This window comes from Dipodomys spectabilis, unplaced genomic scaffold, assembly GCF_019054845.1.
Source record: "Dipodomys spectabilis isolate Male_0828 unplaced genomic scaffold, ASM1905484v1 ptg000145l, whole genome shotgun sequence".
Lineage (NCBI taxonomy): Eukaryota > Metazoa > Chordata > Mammalia > Rodentia > Heteromyidae > Dipodomys > Dipodomys spectabilis.
The window spans coordinates 23,142,954-23,159,101 of NW_024870822.1; the positions used below are offsets into that span (position 1 = coordinate 23,142,954).

General features: G+C 41.6%; 1 protein-coding gene across 1 annotated transcript; it reads left to right on the forward strand.

Annotated features, from left to right (window-relative positions):
- Positions 1-463: 463 nt before the first annotated feature.
- On the forward strand, positions 464-13,683 carry Lyve1 (lymphatic vessel endothelial hyaluronan receptor 1). Its single transcript, XM_042691492.1, has 6 exons — positions 464-853; positions 5,994-6,165; positions 6,393-6,532; positions 10,236-10,538; positions 12,136-12,214; positions 12,696-13,683. The coding sequence occupies exons 1-6, from the start codon at positions 769-771 to the stop codon at positions 12,880-12,882; spliced, it is 966 nt and encodes a 321-aa protein (XP_042547426.1). The 5' UTR covers positions 464-768; the 3' UTR covers positions 12,883-13,683.
- The last annotated feature ends 2,465 nt before the right edge of the window (positions 13,684-16,148 follow it).

Below are 16,148 nucleotides of genomic sequence, written 5' to 3' on the forward strand. Positions count from 1 at the left end.
AAATAAAAATGATGAAAAGAACCCCTGTGGTGTTTATTATTGTAAAGTCAAAAAGTCTTTTCTAAGGTATAAAATGAGTAGCTTTTTAATTTACCCTCTGTGTTTTGTAAATATGAGTTTTTATGTAGGTTTTTTGGTTTTGTTTTTTTTGAAAAGGGAATTCCCCCATATTAGTAGTGAGATTTCCAACCTAGATAAAACGTCCCAGAGCGAGGCATTTGCTCTCAGGAGCTTTCATTTCTCCACACATCACAGGGCAATGCAGATGAAGAGGAGAAAAACCATCACTGATGGTCAAAGGGAAAGAAACACAGCTGGGCTCCATCTCCTTTAGAGACAGAGACTTTCCAAGGAATGTATGGGTGAATGGGTTTTGCAAACAATAACTGTGAATGGTGTGAGAACTGAGCCCCTGGGGAAAGCCAGTGTCAGGGAATTTGGGAAGTAGGAAAACCTTCAGCAGCTCACACTGTGCTATCTGCCTTCCTCATTTGTGTGTGTTCTGAGTCAGCATTAGCTGAATTTTCCAGAAAGCCATCCACAAAGTACAGCCTGGGCATTCAAGGGACGTCACTCATTTCCCCCAAGTGACCTTGACAAGTCAGAAGCCTGAAAGCAGGGAAATCCGGATGTCTCCATTATGAAGTGAAACAGTGGGAGCTTCAGCATATTTCCAGAACTCTCCATCCAGCCTGGTGATTGAGCATCTGCTTCCCTCACTGCCAGTAGCCATCTGCACAGCTTCCCTGGCTCTAAGGGGTTTGTACAATGGCCAGGTACATCTGTCTGCTGTGGCTTCTTGCCTCCATCTGGACCACTGGGCTCCTGGTTCAAGGCTCCATCTCAGTTCAAGGTACGTTCTTTTGCCATATTTCCAAATAAGAGACACAAGGTCTCAGCCCACTGTGCTCTTGACCATAGATTGCTGGGAATGGTGAGACACTCAAGGTCAGCTGAAGAGACTCAAGGTCAGTGGAACATCTAATTGGTAGTATTGATCCATCAGAAATGTTTCCACATAACATCAACTTTCCCAAATGAGTTGTATTCACCTTTACATAACTTTGGCTTTTATCTTTGGGTATAGTATATTTTCAGTAATGCTATCTGGAAATTACAGGTGAGAAGTTACTCATTTTTCAGTGTTTTATTCAAGACGCAAAGCCAGGGTGCGTGTGGCTCATGCCTGTTATCCTGGGTCCTCCAAAGACTGAGATCTGAGGGCCACAGTTCAAAGCCAACCTGAGCAGACAAATCCAGGAGAATCTTGTCTGCAATTAGCTAGCAAAAAAAGAAGCAAACAGTGGTTGGAAAAACAACCATCAAGCCTGTGGGGAAAAATGGGTAACTTTTTGTAAATATTGGCCTATTTTATGTTTCTCAAAGTGCTTATATAATTACATTAATTTCAAGTTTACTATACTATAAAATGAAATGCAATTTTTAATTCACAGTAAATTTAATATATAGTAAATTAACTGAAAGAATTCTGTAAAAGTTCAGGTTTGACAGTTTGCCATTAGTCCCTAACCAAAGGAATGACATCCAGGAATTTCTAGGCTTTTCAAATGTCTACACAGAAGCCTCATTCTGCACTGTAGGCAAAAAGTGTAACCACAAATCACTTATTACAGCTCTAGGCAAAGGAAGCCCTGAGTGCTTTCATTAAAGGAAGATTATCCTTCCTCTATTAGAAGATGCCCTCTGATAGAAATATGTCAGGACAGACATTCAGAGTTGTTTCCTCTACAGTAATATTTTAATTTTTTAAGGGAGACTAGAGTTACATGGTTGCTTTTATCCCACCAAATAGCAGAACTATTAATTTTTTTTCTTTTTTTCTGGTCTTGGGCTTGAACTCAGGGCCTGGATGCTGTCCCTGACCCTCTTTGTGTTCATGGCTAGCACTCTACCACTGGCTCTTTTGAGTAGTTTGTTGGAGATAAGGGTCTCAAGGGGACTTTTCTGCTTGGGCTGGCTTCTAACTGCAATTCTCAGATCTCAGACTCCTGAGCAGCTACGATTATAGCATGAGCCACTGACCCCTGGCTCAGAACTATTACTTTTCAGTCATTCCTTAGAGACACTATTCCCATTTCCCAACAACTCTGCCATTATTCAAACTCTTTTGGCAGTCATACTTTGACAATTACTTCCTCACACCCTGCCCCATCCTCCACAATGGCAGTGTTTTCCTAAGAAAAGAAAAGGTTGGAAGAGCAGCAGGGTCCCCAGTCATGATAGTGGAAGAGTGGGGAAGAAGATGGGAACTCTTTTGAGGGCCTGTTATATAGAGATACAGAGTTAGGTATACACCCATAGTTTTATTTAACCCTCTCAAAAACTTAGCATTGAATTCTGTTCTGATTCTTAATCACATACTGCTTCAACTACACTTACTTTTTCCTTTCCTTTCCCCCTTTCCCTCCCTCCCTCCCTTTCTTCCTTCCCTCCTTTCTTCTTTCTTCCTTTCTCTTTCTTTCTTTCTTTTCCTTCCTTCCTTTCTTCTTTTCTCTTCCTTCCTTCCTTTCTTCTTTCTTTCTTCCATTCTTGTGGTACTAGGGCTTGAATACAGGGTCTTGTGCACTCTACTTCTTGAGCCATGGTTCTAACCCTTTTATATTTTAGTTTAGTTTAGTTTTGTTTTGTTTTTGTCAGTTGTGGGTCTTGAACTCTGGGCCTGGGTGCTATCCCTCAGCTCTTCAGCTCAAGGCTAGTGCTCTACCACTTGAGCCACAGCACCACTTCTGGTTTTCTGTGGTTTATTAGAGATGAGTCTTACGGACATACGTGCCCAGGCTGGCTTTGAACTGTGATCCTCAGATCTCAGCCTCCTGAGTAGCTAGGATTACGGGTGTGAGCCACAGGCACCTGGCTGGGTTTTTTGTTTTGTTTTGTTTTGTTTTTTTGATAAAGTCTCTCATTGTTTCCTCAGGCCATTCTCAGACTTCAATTATCTTCCCTGTGCCTCCTATGAGCAGTGATTAATGTATACCATGATGCCCAGCTTGTTTGTAAATATGGAGTCTAACTTTTTACTTAGGCTGATCTTGAACTGCAGTCCTCTAAATCTTTGCCTCCAAAGCAGCTTGGATTATAGACATATTTGCTGTTTACATAGAAGTCTTAAGAAAGGAATTGCTGGAGTACCCCCTGTGAACTCCAGCTTTGTATTATTATCTATAAACACAATAGGAGAGCTAAAATTAATTAATTACTTTTATTTAAAAGTTTAACTGCTTTCTATGGATCCAGCCTCTGTTGGCTAGATTTACTTAATTTAATTCTGAGTAAAAATCTGGGAAAATATAATCATCTATTACAGATAGCAATACTAATTTGTCCAACCAATTAACAATAGCAGAAATATCTAAAACCATATTTATTCTCCCAGAATAGGTATATCATTTTTTTTTTTTTTTTTTTTGAGATTAAGCCTTGCTATTTTCTTTCCTGCCTCAGCCTTCTGAATAGCAGGGGTTACGGGCATGAGCCACCACACTGGCTCCAAATAATATTTAAAGATCAGTGTGATAGCAAGAATAGTAAAACTGCTTTATAGTGTAATAAATAACCCCCCTCTGAAGCCAACTTCCAAAGAAGCACCATGAGCAATAGCAAGGCTTTGAAATAAATAGGCAAAATTCCAAGACAGTTACATGTGTCCTAATGGACAATTTTGTGTGTGTGTGTGTGTGTGTGTGTGTGTCTGTCTGTCTGTCTGTCTGTCTGTCTGTCTGTCTGTCTGTCTGTCTCCCTATAGCATAGTAGTAGAAAACAGTGCAGAATCTCAGTTAAGAACTGAAGTTTTGGAGGCAGAGAACAGGAAGATCATAGTTCCAGGCCAGCATAAACAGAGCAATTTGTGAGACCTTATCTCAAAAAAGAAAAAAAAAATAGCAAAAAGCAGGGCTAGAGACTTAGGTGTGGTAGAATACCATACTGGCAAGCACAAAACCCTAACCTCAAATCATAGTATTGCCATGAAGAAGAAAAATGAGAGGCAAAATCGGGTTTGTCCCCCTAATATACCTCCTAAATATCTCTATGTGAGCTTGGAGAAATGCTTAGTTTCTCCTCGAGCCTCAGTTTTCTCTAAAAGAGGCAAGGTTAGGCACAGAGTGACATCAGTGTGTTGGAGTGACTAAGAGTACAAATGGCAGTATTGCTGCTCGCCTATACACCATCATTCCTACTGAAATGCTGGTGAGAGAAGAGTCTGGAAGCTAGCAACCATTCCCTAATCCTGTGCCTCAGAGACAAACCCCTTCCACTCCCCCCTGCTCCACAACACAGCAACAGCACACAGAGGACTTTGGAATGTTCTTTCTATGTTCGTTAGAAGAAACTTCCCTTAAATACCCACAAGAAAGTTATGGAGGTTTTTAAGCATTGACTCCACAGAGTTTTCTGCACAGCAATTGCTGGGGAGATGGAAACACCCTGTGTTGGCTTTCAGTGGATAAGGCTCTGAGCTTCAATATAGTGTACTGTGGCAGTTTCATACAGAACTATAAATCCTGGAACCTGGAAGGAAAGGTTCAAAAGGTCTTCTAGGTCCATTAGATTGTGTGTAAAAAAATATTATTCACATCCTTAACATTTCAACCACCTCCATTTCCTGTGGAAGACCAATCAGTAACTCACTAATCCAAAATGCTCTGAAGATAACATATGATGATAGTTTATCAATGGTTACTTATCAATATCTATTATGCACCCAGCACTGGGCTAAGCTTTTTTTTTTTTTTTTTTTTTTTTTTTGCTGTTCCTGGTGTTTGAACTCTGGGCCTGGGTGCTATCCCTGAGCTTCTTTGGCTCAAGGCCAACACACTACCACTTGAGCCACAGCACCACTTCAGCTTTTTCTGAGTTGGAGGTAAGAATCTCACAGACTTTCCTGCCTGGGATGGCGTCAAATAATAATCCTCACATCTCAACCTCATGAGCAGTGAGGATTACAGGCATGAGCCACCTGCACCAGGTTTGGGCTAAGCATTTTTGTTAGAACTCTTTGGCTTAACTCTCATTCTCCAATGGGGTAGATAGTGTTCCTCTTTATATTACAAATAAGAAACAGGTTTAAAGAGATAAAACAACTAGCCTACAGTTACAGAGCTAGCAAATAACACAGGTGAAATCCAAGCACCAGATCTGACTCTAAAATTCTACTTCCTAGCTATGGGCCAGTGGCTCATGCCCTGTAATCTTAGCTACTCAGGAAACTGAGATCTGAGGATCATGGTTTGAAGCCATTCCTGGGCAGGAAAGTCTGTGAAACTATTTCCAATAAACTACCCCCCCCCCCAAAAAGTTGAAAGTAGTGGTGTGGCTCAAGTAGTAGAGCACTAGCCTTGAACAAAAGAAGATCAAAAGCAGCACCCAGGCTCTAAGTTCAAGCCCCAGGACTGGAAAAAATAAAATTCTCCTCCCTATATTTAGTTTCTCTACCATGCTTGAAAGATTGCCTGCTCAGTTCCTCTAGGAACTTCTGAGTGAGCCTGCCCCCCAATGGCCAGACAAGACTTGGAACTAAAAACTCCCATTCTCTTCTAACAAGTACATCTTATCCCCTTTCAGAAATGGTGGTGTCATCGACCACATTAGTTTGGAGTTATTGCTGGTATTATTAATTATCCTATCAATAAGAGCCTTGAATTTTCTCTGTGTCAGACTTTTACGGATTCTAAACAGGTTTGGAGCAACCTGTATTATCTAGACACCTCCCTCCCCTTCAGGAACTTGAAGGGTTAGCAAAATACCTTCATGAGGAGGATAGGATGGACTCTGATGGGTGAGATTTACAGTTTGAACCAGAGAAACACACTCATCTAACCCAACAGGCTCTCCTTGTGGGAAATTCCTGGCCTGTCTTATTATTCTAAATCCAGTCCCAGCCACACAGACTTTACCAACTGCATGGAGACAATGCGCTTTATAGGGTCTAGGAACAGACAGCAATAAGCTGAGGAACTATGTGCCTTTCTTTGCAGAACTTACCATCTCAGTGCCATGCAGAATTATGGGTGTCACTGTTGTGAGCAAAAAGGCAGAACTGCAGATGAATTTCACGGAAGCCAGTGAGGCCTGTAAGCTGCTGGGACTAACTTTAGCCAGCAAAGACCAGGTTGCAGCAGCACAGAAGTTTGGCTTTGAGACATGCAGGTAAGTAACAGCTGGATTGTCAAATGCTGCCAGAGCTCTTTTGGCAGTGTTTTTGTTGTGGTGGTGGTGGTGGTTTTGTTGTTTTTAGACAGGATCTCACTATATAGCCCACGCTGCCCTTGAACTTGTGATTCACCTATCTCAGCCAAGGGACACTAGGCCTGGCTTGGTTCTGTCCTTGTTCAACAATAGATTGGTCCATTCATCTAGTGTATGTTCTTTCACAGTTATGGATGGGTTAGAGAACGGTATACTGTCATCCCGAGGATTCTCCCAAACCCCAGGTGTGGGAAGAATGGGATTGGTGTCCTGACTTGGAATGCTCCAGTGAACCGAAAGTTTAAGGCCTACTGTTACAACTCATCTGGTGAGTCAAATCCTCAGCCTCCCCTATGATATGTCTTTTCTAACTATCTCTAGCTCTGTCACCTGAGCAGCAGCAGACCTAACCTTAGCAAAGGTCATCTAGTCCTCCCAAGAAGAAGCCTTCACACACACACACACACACACACACACACACACTTTTTCCCCTTCCCCTTATACTATTTTACTATCACAAACACATGATAATTTACTTAATGTGTTGCAACATATTTTATAATTATTGTTCATTTATTCTTTCAGATGCTCACATTGTCCCAAGTCATCAAGTCAGAGAAGCTTCTACTTGACTTTCACTTTATCCTATTAGGTTTTGAGTAATTCTTTGATTCCTTGCTTCCCAGAACTGTAATGTGTCCCAGATATGGAAATACTTGGTTCTCCAAGGAGCCCTGTTTTTTTTTTAAATGGGAAACTTTCATTAAAAATCAAGATCTGCAAGCTAATTATTTTCATTACCACTGCTTCGCAGTGGTGCTTCTCGGTTAGGTCAGGAAATGTGGGGCAAAAATGGATCTTTAAAAAGTCACTACCCGCCGGGCGCTGGTGGCTCACGCCTGTAATCCTAGCTACTCAGGAGGCTGAGATCTGAGGATCGCGGTTCAAAGCCAGCCCGGGCAGGAGAGACCGTGAGACTCCTATCTCCAATAAACCATCGGAAAACCGGAAGTGGCGCTGTAGCTCAAGTGGTAGAGCGCTCGCCTTGAGCTGAAGAGCTGAGGGACAGCGCCCAGGCCCAGAGTTCAAGCCCCACGACCGACAAAAAAAAATAAAAATAAAAAGTCACTACCCAACTGGGTGCCCAATTTAGTACCCATGGGACTGAGAACTGGAGGGTCACAGTTCAAAGCCAGCCCAGGCAGAAAAGTCCGCAAGATTCCATCTCAAATTAACTAGCAAAATGCCATATTGATTGTATGGCTCAAGTGGTAGAATGCCAGCCATGAGCAGATAACCAAATGAGGGTATTGGGGCAGGGAAGGTGGTTCAGTGGTAGAGTGCTTGCCTTGCATGCATGAGACCCTGGGTTCAATTCCTCAGCACCACATAAGCGGAAAAAGCCGAAAGTGGCACTGTGGCTCAAGTGGTAGAGCGCTAGCCTTGAGCTAAAGAGCTGAAGGACAGCGCTCAGGCTGAGTTCAGGCCCCACGACTGACAAAACAAAAAAAAACAAACAAAAACAAATGAGGGTGTAAGGTCCCAGTTATCTCCACAAAAAAAAGTAAAAAAAAAAAAAAAGCATCACTACTCTATGTGAATGTATTCTCATTTTGAAGTGGATTGGTCTCATTTGCTTCTGGTTGTGATCAGTTTTATGGCTTGTCTATTGTCCTATTTTATTTTACTTTTGAATGGGTAAAACATTTATGTGGCTCAATGTCCAAAATGTACTTTTTGAAAAAGTAGTGAGAGGAGTCTTCCCTCTCGTCCTCCTGTACTGTTTCTACTCATGACTCACCCTTCCCACTCATTGCTGGTTTATCCCTCCAAGTTGTTTTGTGAATAAAGGAAGGGGGACAGGGAGTGTCTTATTTCCTTTTCTTACAAAAACACTAGCATTCCATAGCTAGTGCTTTGCATGTGACTTTTTTCTACTTCACTCCTAGAAATTACCCTGTATCAATCGATGGAGACAGCTCTCATTTTTTCAGCATCATTTTTTTTTATGGATTCCAATGAATGACTCTATTCTATTCAGCCAGTATTCCATTAATGGCTTTTTGTGCTGTTGCTAGACCTTCTGAGATCTAAATTTTAGGATCTGATGTTTCTGGTATCTCTCATTTCTAGAAAAATATAACAATCTTCTTCTTTGCTCCAGAATTATATCCCTTCCCTCTGCAGCTCATCTTTTCTACACTTCCACTGAGAGTCACATTACTCCTCTGCTTCACAGCCTTGGACTACTTCCCATTTGAGAATTTATGTCATAAATTATGAGGTCTTTTGTACATAAAAGTGAATGTATATGAAAACTTCCCTCTCCTATAGAATAATTCCAAATTTGTTACATGGCAATTATAAATTTTGGTCCTCTACCACTGACATTCTCTCTCTTCCTAGTCTTGTTTACTTCTTATACTTGTTCATATTCTCAATCTCTGTCTCTGTGTCTGTCTGTCTGCCTGCCTGCCTCCCTGCCTGCCTGCCTGCCTGTCTGTCTGTCTGTCTCTCTCTCTCACTCACACACACACACACACACACACATATACACACACCATTCAATCTGAACTTACTATATTTCTTGTCATATTCCTCATCTAATTCTACTTCCTAACTTCTGGATTCTTGCCTCACGCATTCCTATTGACTGGGATATCTTATTCCCTCTTTGATACCAAATGAGTTACTGCTGTATTTTGGCCATCCTGGCCTTTGTATTCATTGAATGGGCTCAGTTCATCCAACCTCTCTCTGCCTCTTGTACTTTCTGTTCCCTTTACTTAAAATGTTGTTGTCCTAGATCTTCAATGACTGGCTACTTTCCACCATTCAGTTCTCAGCTAAGGTGTCACCTCCCAGAGAGACCTCTTATCACCTTCTCCAAAGTATCCCTCATCATCTACCCTCATCAGTTTAATCCACTTCCTGTTGGTTTTATTTTTTCTGGATTATTTTTTATTAGCTTTATCCTTCCAAATGCATGTATACCCCTTAAAAACAGGGATTCTAGGGGTTGGGGATTTGGCTTAGTGGAAGAGCACTTGCCTAACAAGTACAAGGTCCTGAGTTTGGTCTTCAGCTTTGCAGAACAATCAAACCAACACACACACACACACACACACACACACACTCAGAGAAAGAGAGAGAGAAAGAGAAGGAGAGAGGGAGGGAAGGAGGGAAGGAGGGGGGGGTGGAGAATGGACTCTGTCTCCCTTGTTACATGTACCTAACACCTCAAAAAGGGCATAAGTACTCCATAACCATTTGCTGTATGAACACACGGGTCCTCCATACTGGATGTAAATGCCTTCTCCTCTGAATCCCTTTTTAAAAATGCTTCCTTACACATTTTTTATGAGTACAGAGAAATTTGTTTTTCATGGATCTGATCCTGAAGTGGCATCATATGTACTTGGCATCATATGTATGGCTTCCTCATCTGCTCCTTTTTTCCTTCTTTATCCAATATTTATTGAGTATGTACTATGTGCCAACCACAGAGGATATTCCATGAAAACCAAGTCAGAAAGCTTCCTTCTTCCAGGAAGTTCAGAGTCCAGTGAGGTACAGTGTAACGAGAACTGCCATGAGAGAGGGTATGGAGGGACAAGAACATATACCCAGGGACCCAATCTAGTAAAAAAGTCAGCATGATGATTCATGGTCTGACACTTGACATCGTCTACTTCACCTTAGGTAGAGTTAGCTAAGTAAAGAGCAGAGTTGTAAAGGTGAAGAAAGCATCGTGAAGAAGCCTGGGATGAGAGAGATGAGATGCCAAAGGACCTGAAGGGATTTCAACAGGGCAGAAGCAGTGAGAAGCCTGGGCTGATGAGTTTCACAGAGACAGGGGCTGGACCATGTAGGGTCTTGTCAACCAAGCAGTCAAGTAACATGATGAGATGTGTGTTTTGGTGAGAGCTTTCTGGCTGCAGTGTAAGAGGCCTGATGGGTAGGGAGACAGGTGGGAAGAATAGCTGAGAGTTTCTTTATGACAATGTCTTGATTCTTCCCTCTCCCAACAGACACATGGGTGAACTCGTGCCTCCCAGAAACCATCACCACCTTTGATCCCATGTTTGACTCACAAACTGTGACGTACACAGCCGAGCTCACTATGGGCGACGGCACCTCTTCCTCCATATCACCCACTCACTCTACACGTGCTCTGGCTACCACTCCTGCTCCAGCTACCACCTCAGTTCCACGGAAGACAAAACTGATCTGTATCACAGAGGTTTATACAGAAACTAGCTCTGCAGCTACAGACAGAGAACCAACTATTGAAAGTGAAGCAGCATTCAAGAATGAAGTTGCTGGGTTTGGAGGTGAGTGCTTTCTGGTTCTATGTTAGGTGTGGATGTGTGTGTTTATGTACTAAGATGACATATAGAATTCAGCCTGTCTTCAGAGAGGTACTCAAATGCAGCCAGTTATAAAGACATAATACGCACTCAACTTTCATAAAGTCAAATCTTAAGGAACAAGCTTCAGATTGTGAGTATAAAAGAGCTTTACTTTTGAAAAATCAAGTCTCTGGTAGCTTACACTTATAATCCTAGCTAATTAGGAGGCTGAGATCTAGAGGATCACAGTTTGAAGCCAGCCCAGGAAGAAAAGTCCGAGAGACTCCATCTTCAAAATCATCAGCAAAAAGCAAGTATAGAAGTGTGGCTCAAGTGGTAGAGCACCAGCCAAGCAAGAAAGCTGATGAAGAACCAGGGCCTGATTTCAAACCCCTGTACCACACCAAGAAAAAAAAAAGATTTAAAAAGTTTATTACTGGAGTTGGGAAGTTGGCTCAGTGGTAGACTGTTTGCCTCACATGTGTGAGGCCCTGGGTTTGATTCCTCAGCACCACATAAGCAGGAAAAAAAAAATAAACAAACTGGAAGTGGTGCTGTGGCTCAAGTGGTGGGGCGCTAGCCTTGAGCTGAAGAGCTGAGGGACAGTGTCCAGGCCCAGAGTTCAGCCCCCATGACCAAAAAAAAAAAAAAGTATGTTTCTATAAAGAGAAAAACCTATCCTTTAACTTCTAAGACTTTATTTCAGACACCTCTTTCTCAGGCAGGCCTGTTAACTAGATTGGGTCTTAAGGCCAGAGGAAATAAACTCAACTTTTTTATAGTTGAAAGGAAAATGTAACCTAGGCAGAAAGTAACCCAAAAGATCACGCTGACAAAAGTCACATAGAGGAAAAGATTTATTGCCAGAGGAGCCGAAGGCTAAGTTCTCATGAACAAAGGGAGAAAATGGTACCGTCTGGCTCCTTGGAAGCCCTTTAATGTCGTCTGAGGCCAGAAATAGGAGGTGCCTCACCTACTGTGCAGGTGCTGCCATCGAGGGCGGAGCTTAGGTCTGCCACGGAGGCATTTCCTTACAATAGAAAGTACATAAAATAGAGAGAGCATGAGCAGCAAGGTCGACGGTTCTATAGGCAGGAAGCAGAGACGTTAATGAGAAGCTAAGGGTGCCAGTGGCTCATGTCTATAATCTGAGCTACTCAGGAGGCTGACATGTGAAGATTAGGGTTTGAAGCTAGCCCAAGCAAGAAAGTCCATGAGACCCTAATCTCTAACTAGGCACCAAGAAAAGCTGGAAGTGAAGTGGAACTTTGGCTCAAATGGTATAGTGCTAGCCTTGAGCAAGCCCCAGGACTGGGGGCGGGGGTGGAGGGGGGAGAGAGAATAAGAGAGAAGGGGGGGAGATAGGGAGAGAGAGAGAGAAAGAGAGAGAGAGAGAGAAAGGGAAGGAGAAAGAAAGAGAAAAAGAAGTGAATGAGAGCCCCCATGTCATAAATGGTTACAGAGGAGACTCTTCTACATCATCTCTTGTCTCTATCACATGCAGAGTTGAGATGGGTCATTTAGATGTGCACACACCAATGTGTAAGTGAAGGACCAGCAGGCCTTGTCTATTTCCCAGGTGTCCCCACGGCTCTGCTGGTGCTTGCTCTCCTTTTCTTTGGTGCTGCAGCTGGTCTGGCAGTTTGTTACATCAAAAGGTAAGATTGTTGGCACATTGTTAGTCTTATCATCTTCTTTACCTCCCTGCCTTGTGTTCTTCTGAGGTTGTCGCTGGCCTCTGATTGGTCAAAATGGAGATGCTACACTTCTTACTCCATAAACCTCTCCTCATCTCACCCACCCTCATTACCACCAACTATTTCAGCATAGCCATGTCATCCAGACCAAAGACATCAGTGCTGTCCTTTTGAAAATCAAGATATAAATGAATAGATCACTAAGGAAATATATGCTACATTTGATTTTTGGCTTTGTTTTTGGTGGAAGAGTTGTGTCTATAGTTGTGTCTGAGGATACCGTCCACTTTAGATTGATTTGTGAAGATGGGGATGTGTTTATAAGCAAGTACAATTTATCAGGGCTCTGAAATAAAGGTACAGTGTGGGGAAGGACTGTGCCAATACGTGCCATTGCATTCCAGAGAAGCCTCTCACTGTCATTTTCTGTGTATGCTTATAGGTATGTGAAGGCCTTCCCTTTTACAAACAAGAATCAGAAGAAAGAAATGATTGAAACCAAGGTAGTAAAAGAAGAGAAGGCTGATGACAGCAATGCCAATGAGGAATCAAAGAAAACTGAGAAAACCTCAGAAGAGTCTAAGAGTCCATCAAAAACCACAGTGAGATGTCTCGAAGCTGAAGTGTAGAGAAGGTGCTATGAAGGCACACCTGAGGCTGGTTTCTTTCCTGATTTGTCCCCTGGCTCCAGGTGGGGAAACTAAAAGAGCCAAAGAACCAAAGAAAAATGTCTTTGGGTTCTAACAGGAAACAACTGTGGAGTTCTCCAAAGAGAGGGCTCTTCTTACTATAATCCTTCCTGGACCTTTCCTCCTACCTCCACAGCTTCCCACAGCCTTTCTAGCCTGACTATGTCCTAGTAATAGCCCAGTGATAGAAAGGAACTACCAAAGTGCCTAATGGAGTTCATCCCTACACATTCATAATTGCCTGAGTTGAGGGCCAGAGACCCTGAGACCAGGCCGGAGGCCTTCCATAGCTCTGAAAAGGAAACACACCACTCGGCATGTCCTTGAGCCAGGCACAAGTAAAAGAAGAAAGGAAATTTTCAGCAACTAAAGGCAATGGAGAGCCACATGACTTGAGATCTAATCCCTAGGAAGCAAAAATACAGTGTAGGAGGCCAGGATACTGACAGCAATGTTTATGACAGAGGCATAAACACAGGATCCAGGTATCCTTCACTGAGTGAGTTGATTGAAATCACTTTTTAGAACATGCACACTTTCTTTTCTCTCTGCTGCTGCTATTTTCTCTGGAAGAATAAACTTGGATAAGAAACAAAAGAAAGTACTCACAAAATTCTATTTCATCAGAATCATAGAAATTATTATTGAAGAACTTAATATGTTAAAAAGTAGTGAGATTTAGCCTGGTACTGGTGGTTCATACCTATAATCTTAGCTACTGTGATCTGAGGATCACAGTTCAAAGCCAGTCCAGGCAAGAAAGTCTGTGAGACTCTTATCTCCAATTAACCCCCAAACAACTGGAAGTAGAGCTGTAGCTCAAAGTGGTAGCCTTCAACACAAAAGCTCAGGGACAGTGCCCAGGCCCTGCATTCAAGCCAAATGACTGAAACACACACACACACACACACACACACACACACACACACACACACACACCACACATAAATCAGATTCAAAGAGTAGTTGCCAAATATCGCCTGCAGATGGACTATCCCTCCTCCAAAATGCTTGGGAGCAGATGTGTTTTAGACTTTTTCGGACTTAGGAATGCTGCATATATATAGACACACACACACACAGAGAGAATATGATACCTTGCATATAGGCTCTGAGCCTTAAGGTATTTTTATACAATATTTTAAATAAGTTTGTGCAAGAAACTGTTTCATGGTGTTGAATTTTCCATTTGAGAGGCAGTATATTAACATTCAAAATGTTTCCAATTTTGAAGCATTTCGGTTTTTGAATTTTTGGATTACAGATGCTCAACCTGTATATTTCAGGTGCTTTGTGAAGTATTTGTTCCATCATGAATATTATTATTCATCAAAAAATTGCTATAGTGGAGTGCTGTCTAAAACTAACACTTTTTTTCTGCTTTGATATCCCTAGCCTGTCTACTTCCAGAACTTTTTTCTGCTAAGACTAATCATTTTTTTCTACTGTAACAACTATTTTAATATTTTAACCTTAATTTATTATTAACATAACTAAAAAGTACATTATTACCTCTACATTCCAATAACAAATATATCACCAACTCTTGTTTCCCAGCAACAAGAGCCTGATGCAAAAATATTTGTGCCAAAACAGAAATTAAAACATTTAGAAATTTTCTTTGCTCTCTTTTACATAAAAATTATATCTCCTGTGCAAAATTAAAGAAACAAACCACATTCTATGCTTTTGAAAAGTAAAAGAGACACTTTTGGTTGCTCAAATATAAACATATATGAACCCAGTATTATATATGTTAACATGTGGGTTTGTATTTGCTTCAACTGATTTTATTTTAAATTGGTCAAATACACACAAATTAGACCTTTAGGATGGAAGGGGAAACAAAGGAGGAGGCTACAATGCTTGATAAGAAATGTACTCATTATTTTGCCCATGTAATTGTAACCCCTCTGTACAGTATTTTCACAATAAAAAAAAAACCAAATTAGACCTTTACTTGGGCCTCAGATGCTACATCTCAATGAGATTTTCAGAGTTCAGAGGAAAGCCAGAGATTCAAGGTAGGTTATTTATCTTGGATCTCCATCTTTCTCTTACCTCTGTCCAGAATCCACACCTGCATTATCCCCACCCCCACCCTAGCCCCACATGCATAGACTATTAATTATCTTCCTCCCTCACCAGGGACTTCACCATCCTGTGGGTCCTTGTACTCAGGAAGACATAACCCATGGGATAGTCTTTCTTCATTGCCCGACAATTAAATTTAGTTTAATTACCAAGAATTAAAATCAAGAGATTTTTATGTGCTTATATTTCTCTAGGTTCCCTTGCAAAAATGAAAGACCTGGAGACAAAAACCTACATTCTCTCAGGGCAATAATCAGCTGATGTTGAGTAGGGCCTGTCCCTCTTGAATGGGGTATGTTCTGTTCTTCTTCCACAATCCTCCTGCACCTTCATCCCAAAGGAAAGGTACCATTTCCTGTTGTCTTTGTCATCCGTAGCTGTTACCTGCCTGACCCTGTAGGTGTGAGTCTGAAACTCTGCTTTGTTAGTCCGTAAATTTTATTAGCTTTGTCTAGCTCTAGGAGTGTAAGTGAAAATGGAAAAGTGCCAAAGTAGTGGTCCTTTCTCTGTGTTAGCTGAAAAAGACTCAATTCTTCCACACATCTCCCATCTTGTCGGCATCCCATCTTGTAGGATGCCATTGTTTTTTCTTTAATTTTGGACAACGATGTCCCTTACTCAGGGAGAAGAAATGCCCACACAGCTATAAACAGTACACAGCCCCACCTCCAAAAAGTTCTCTATCCACAAACTCAACCGAGTAGATTGACCTTTTTTTTATAGAATGTGTCTATAAAAACATAGATAGCCTTTTTCTTGTCGTTAGTCCCCTTAAAATACTATATGGAAACTGTTTGCCCAGCATTTACATTATATTGGGTATTAAAAGTAATTTAGAGATGATTTAAAGTATATGGTAGGATGCACAAAGATTAAGTGTAAATACTACACCATTTTATGAAAGGGACTTGAGCAATTGTGGATTTTGTTATGAGAGGGGTTATCCTGAACTTAATCCTCTGAAGAAACCTGGAAATGACTGTTATCACTCCATACTTCCACCATTATATAAGGGAAGAAGGGAAGGGAAAGGGATTGAAGGGAGGGGAAAGGACGAGAAAGGAAAGGAGGAAACAAACTTTTGCTGAGCATCTAGTAAGTTGATAGTCATT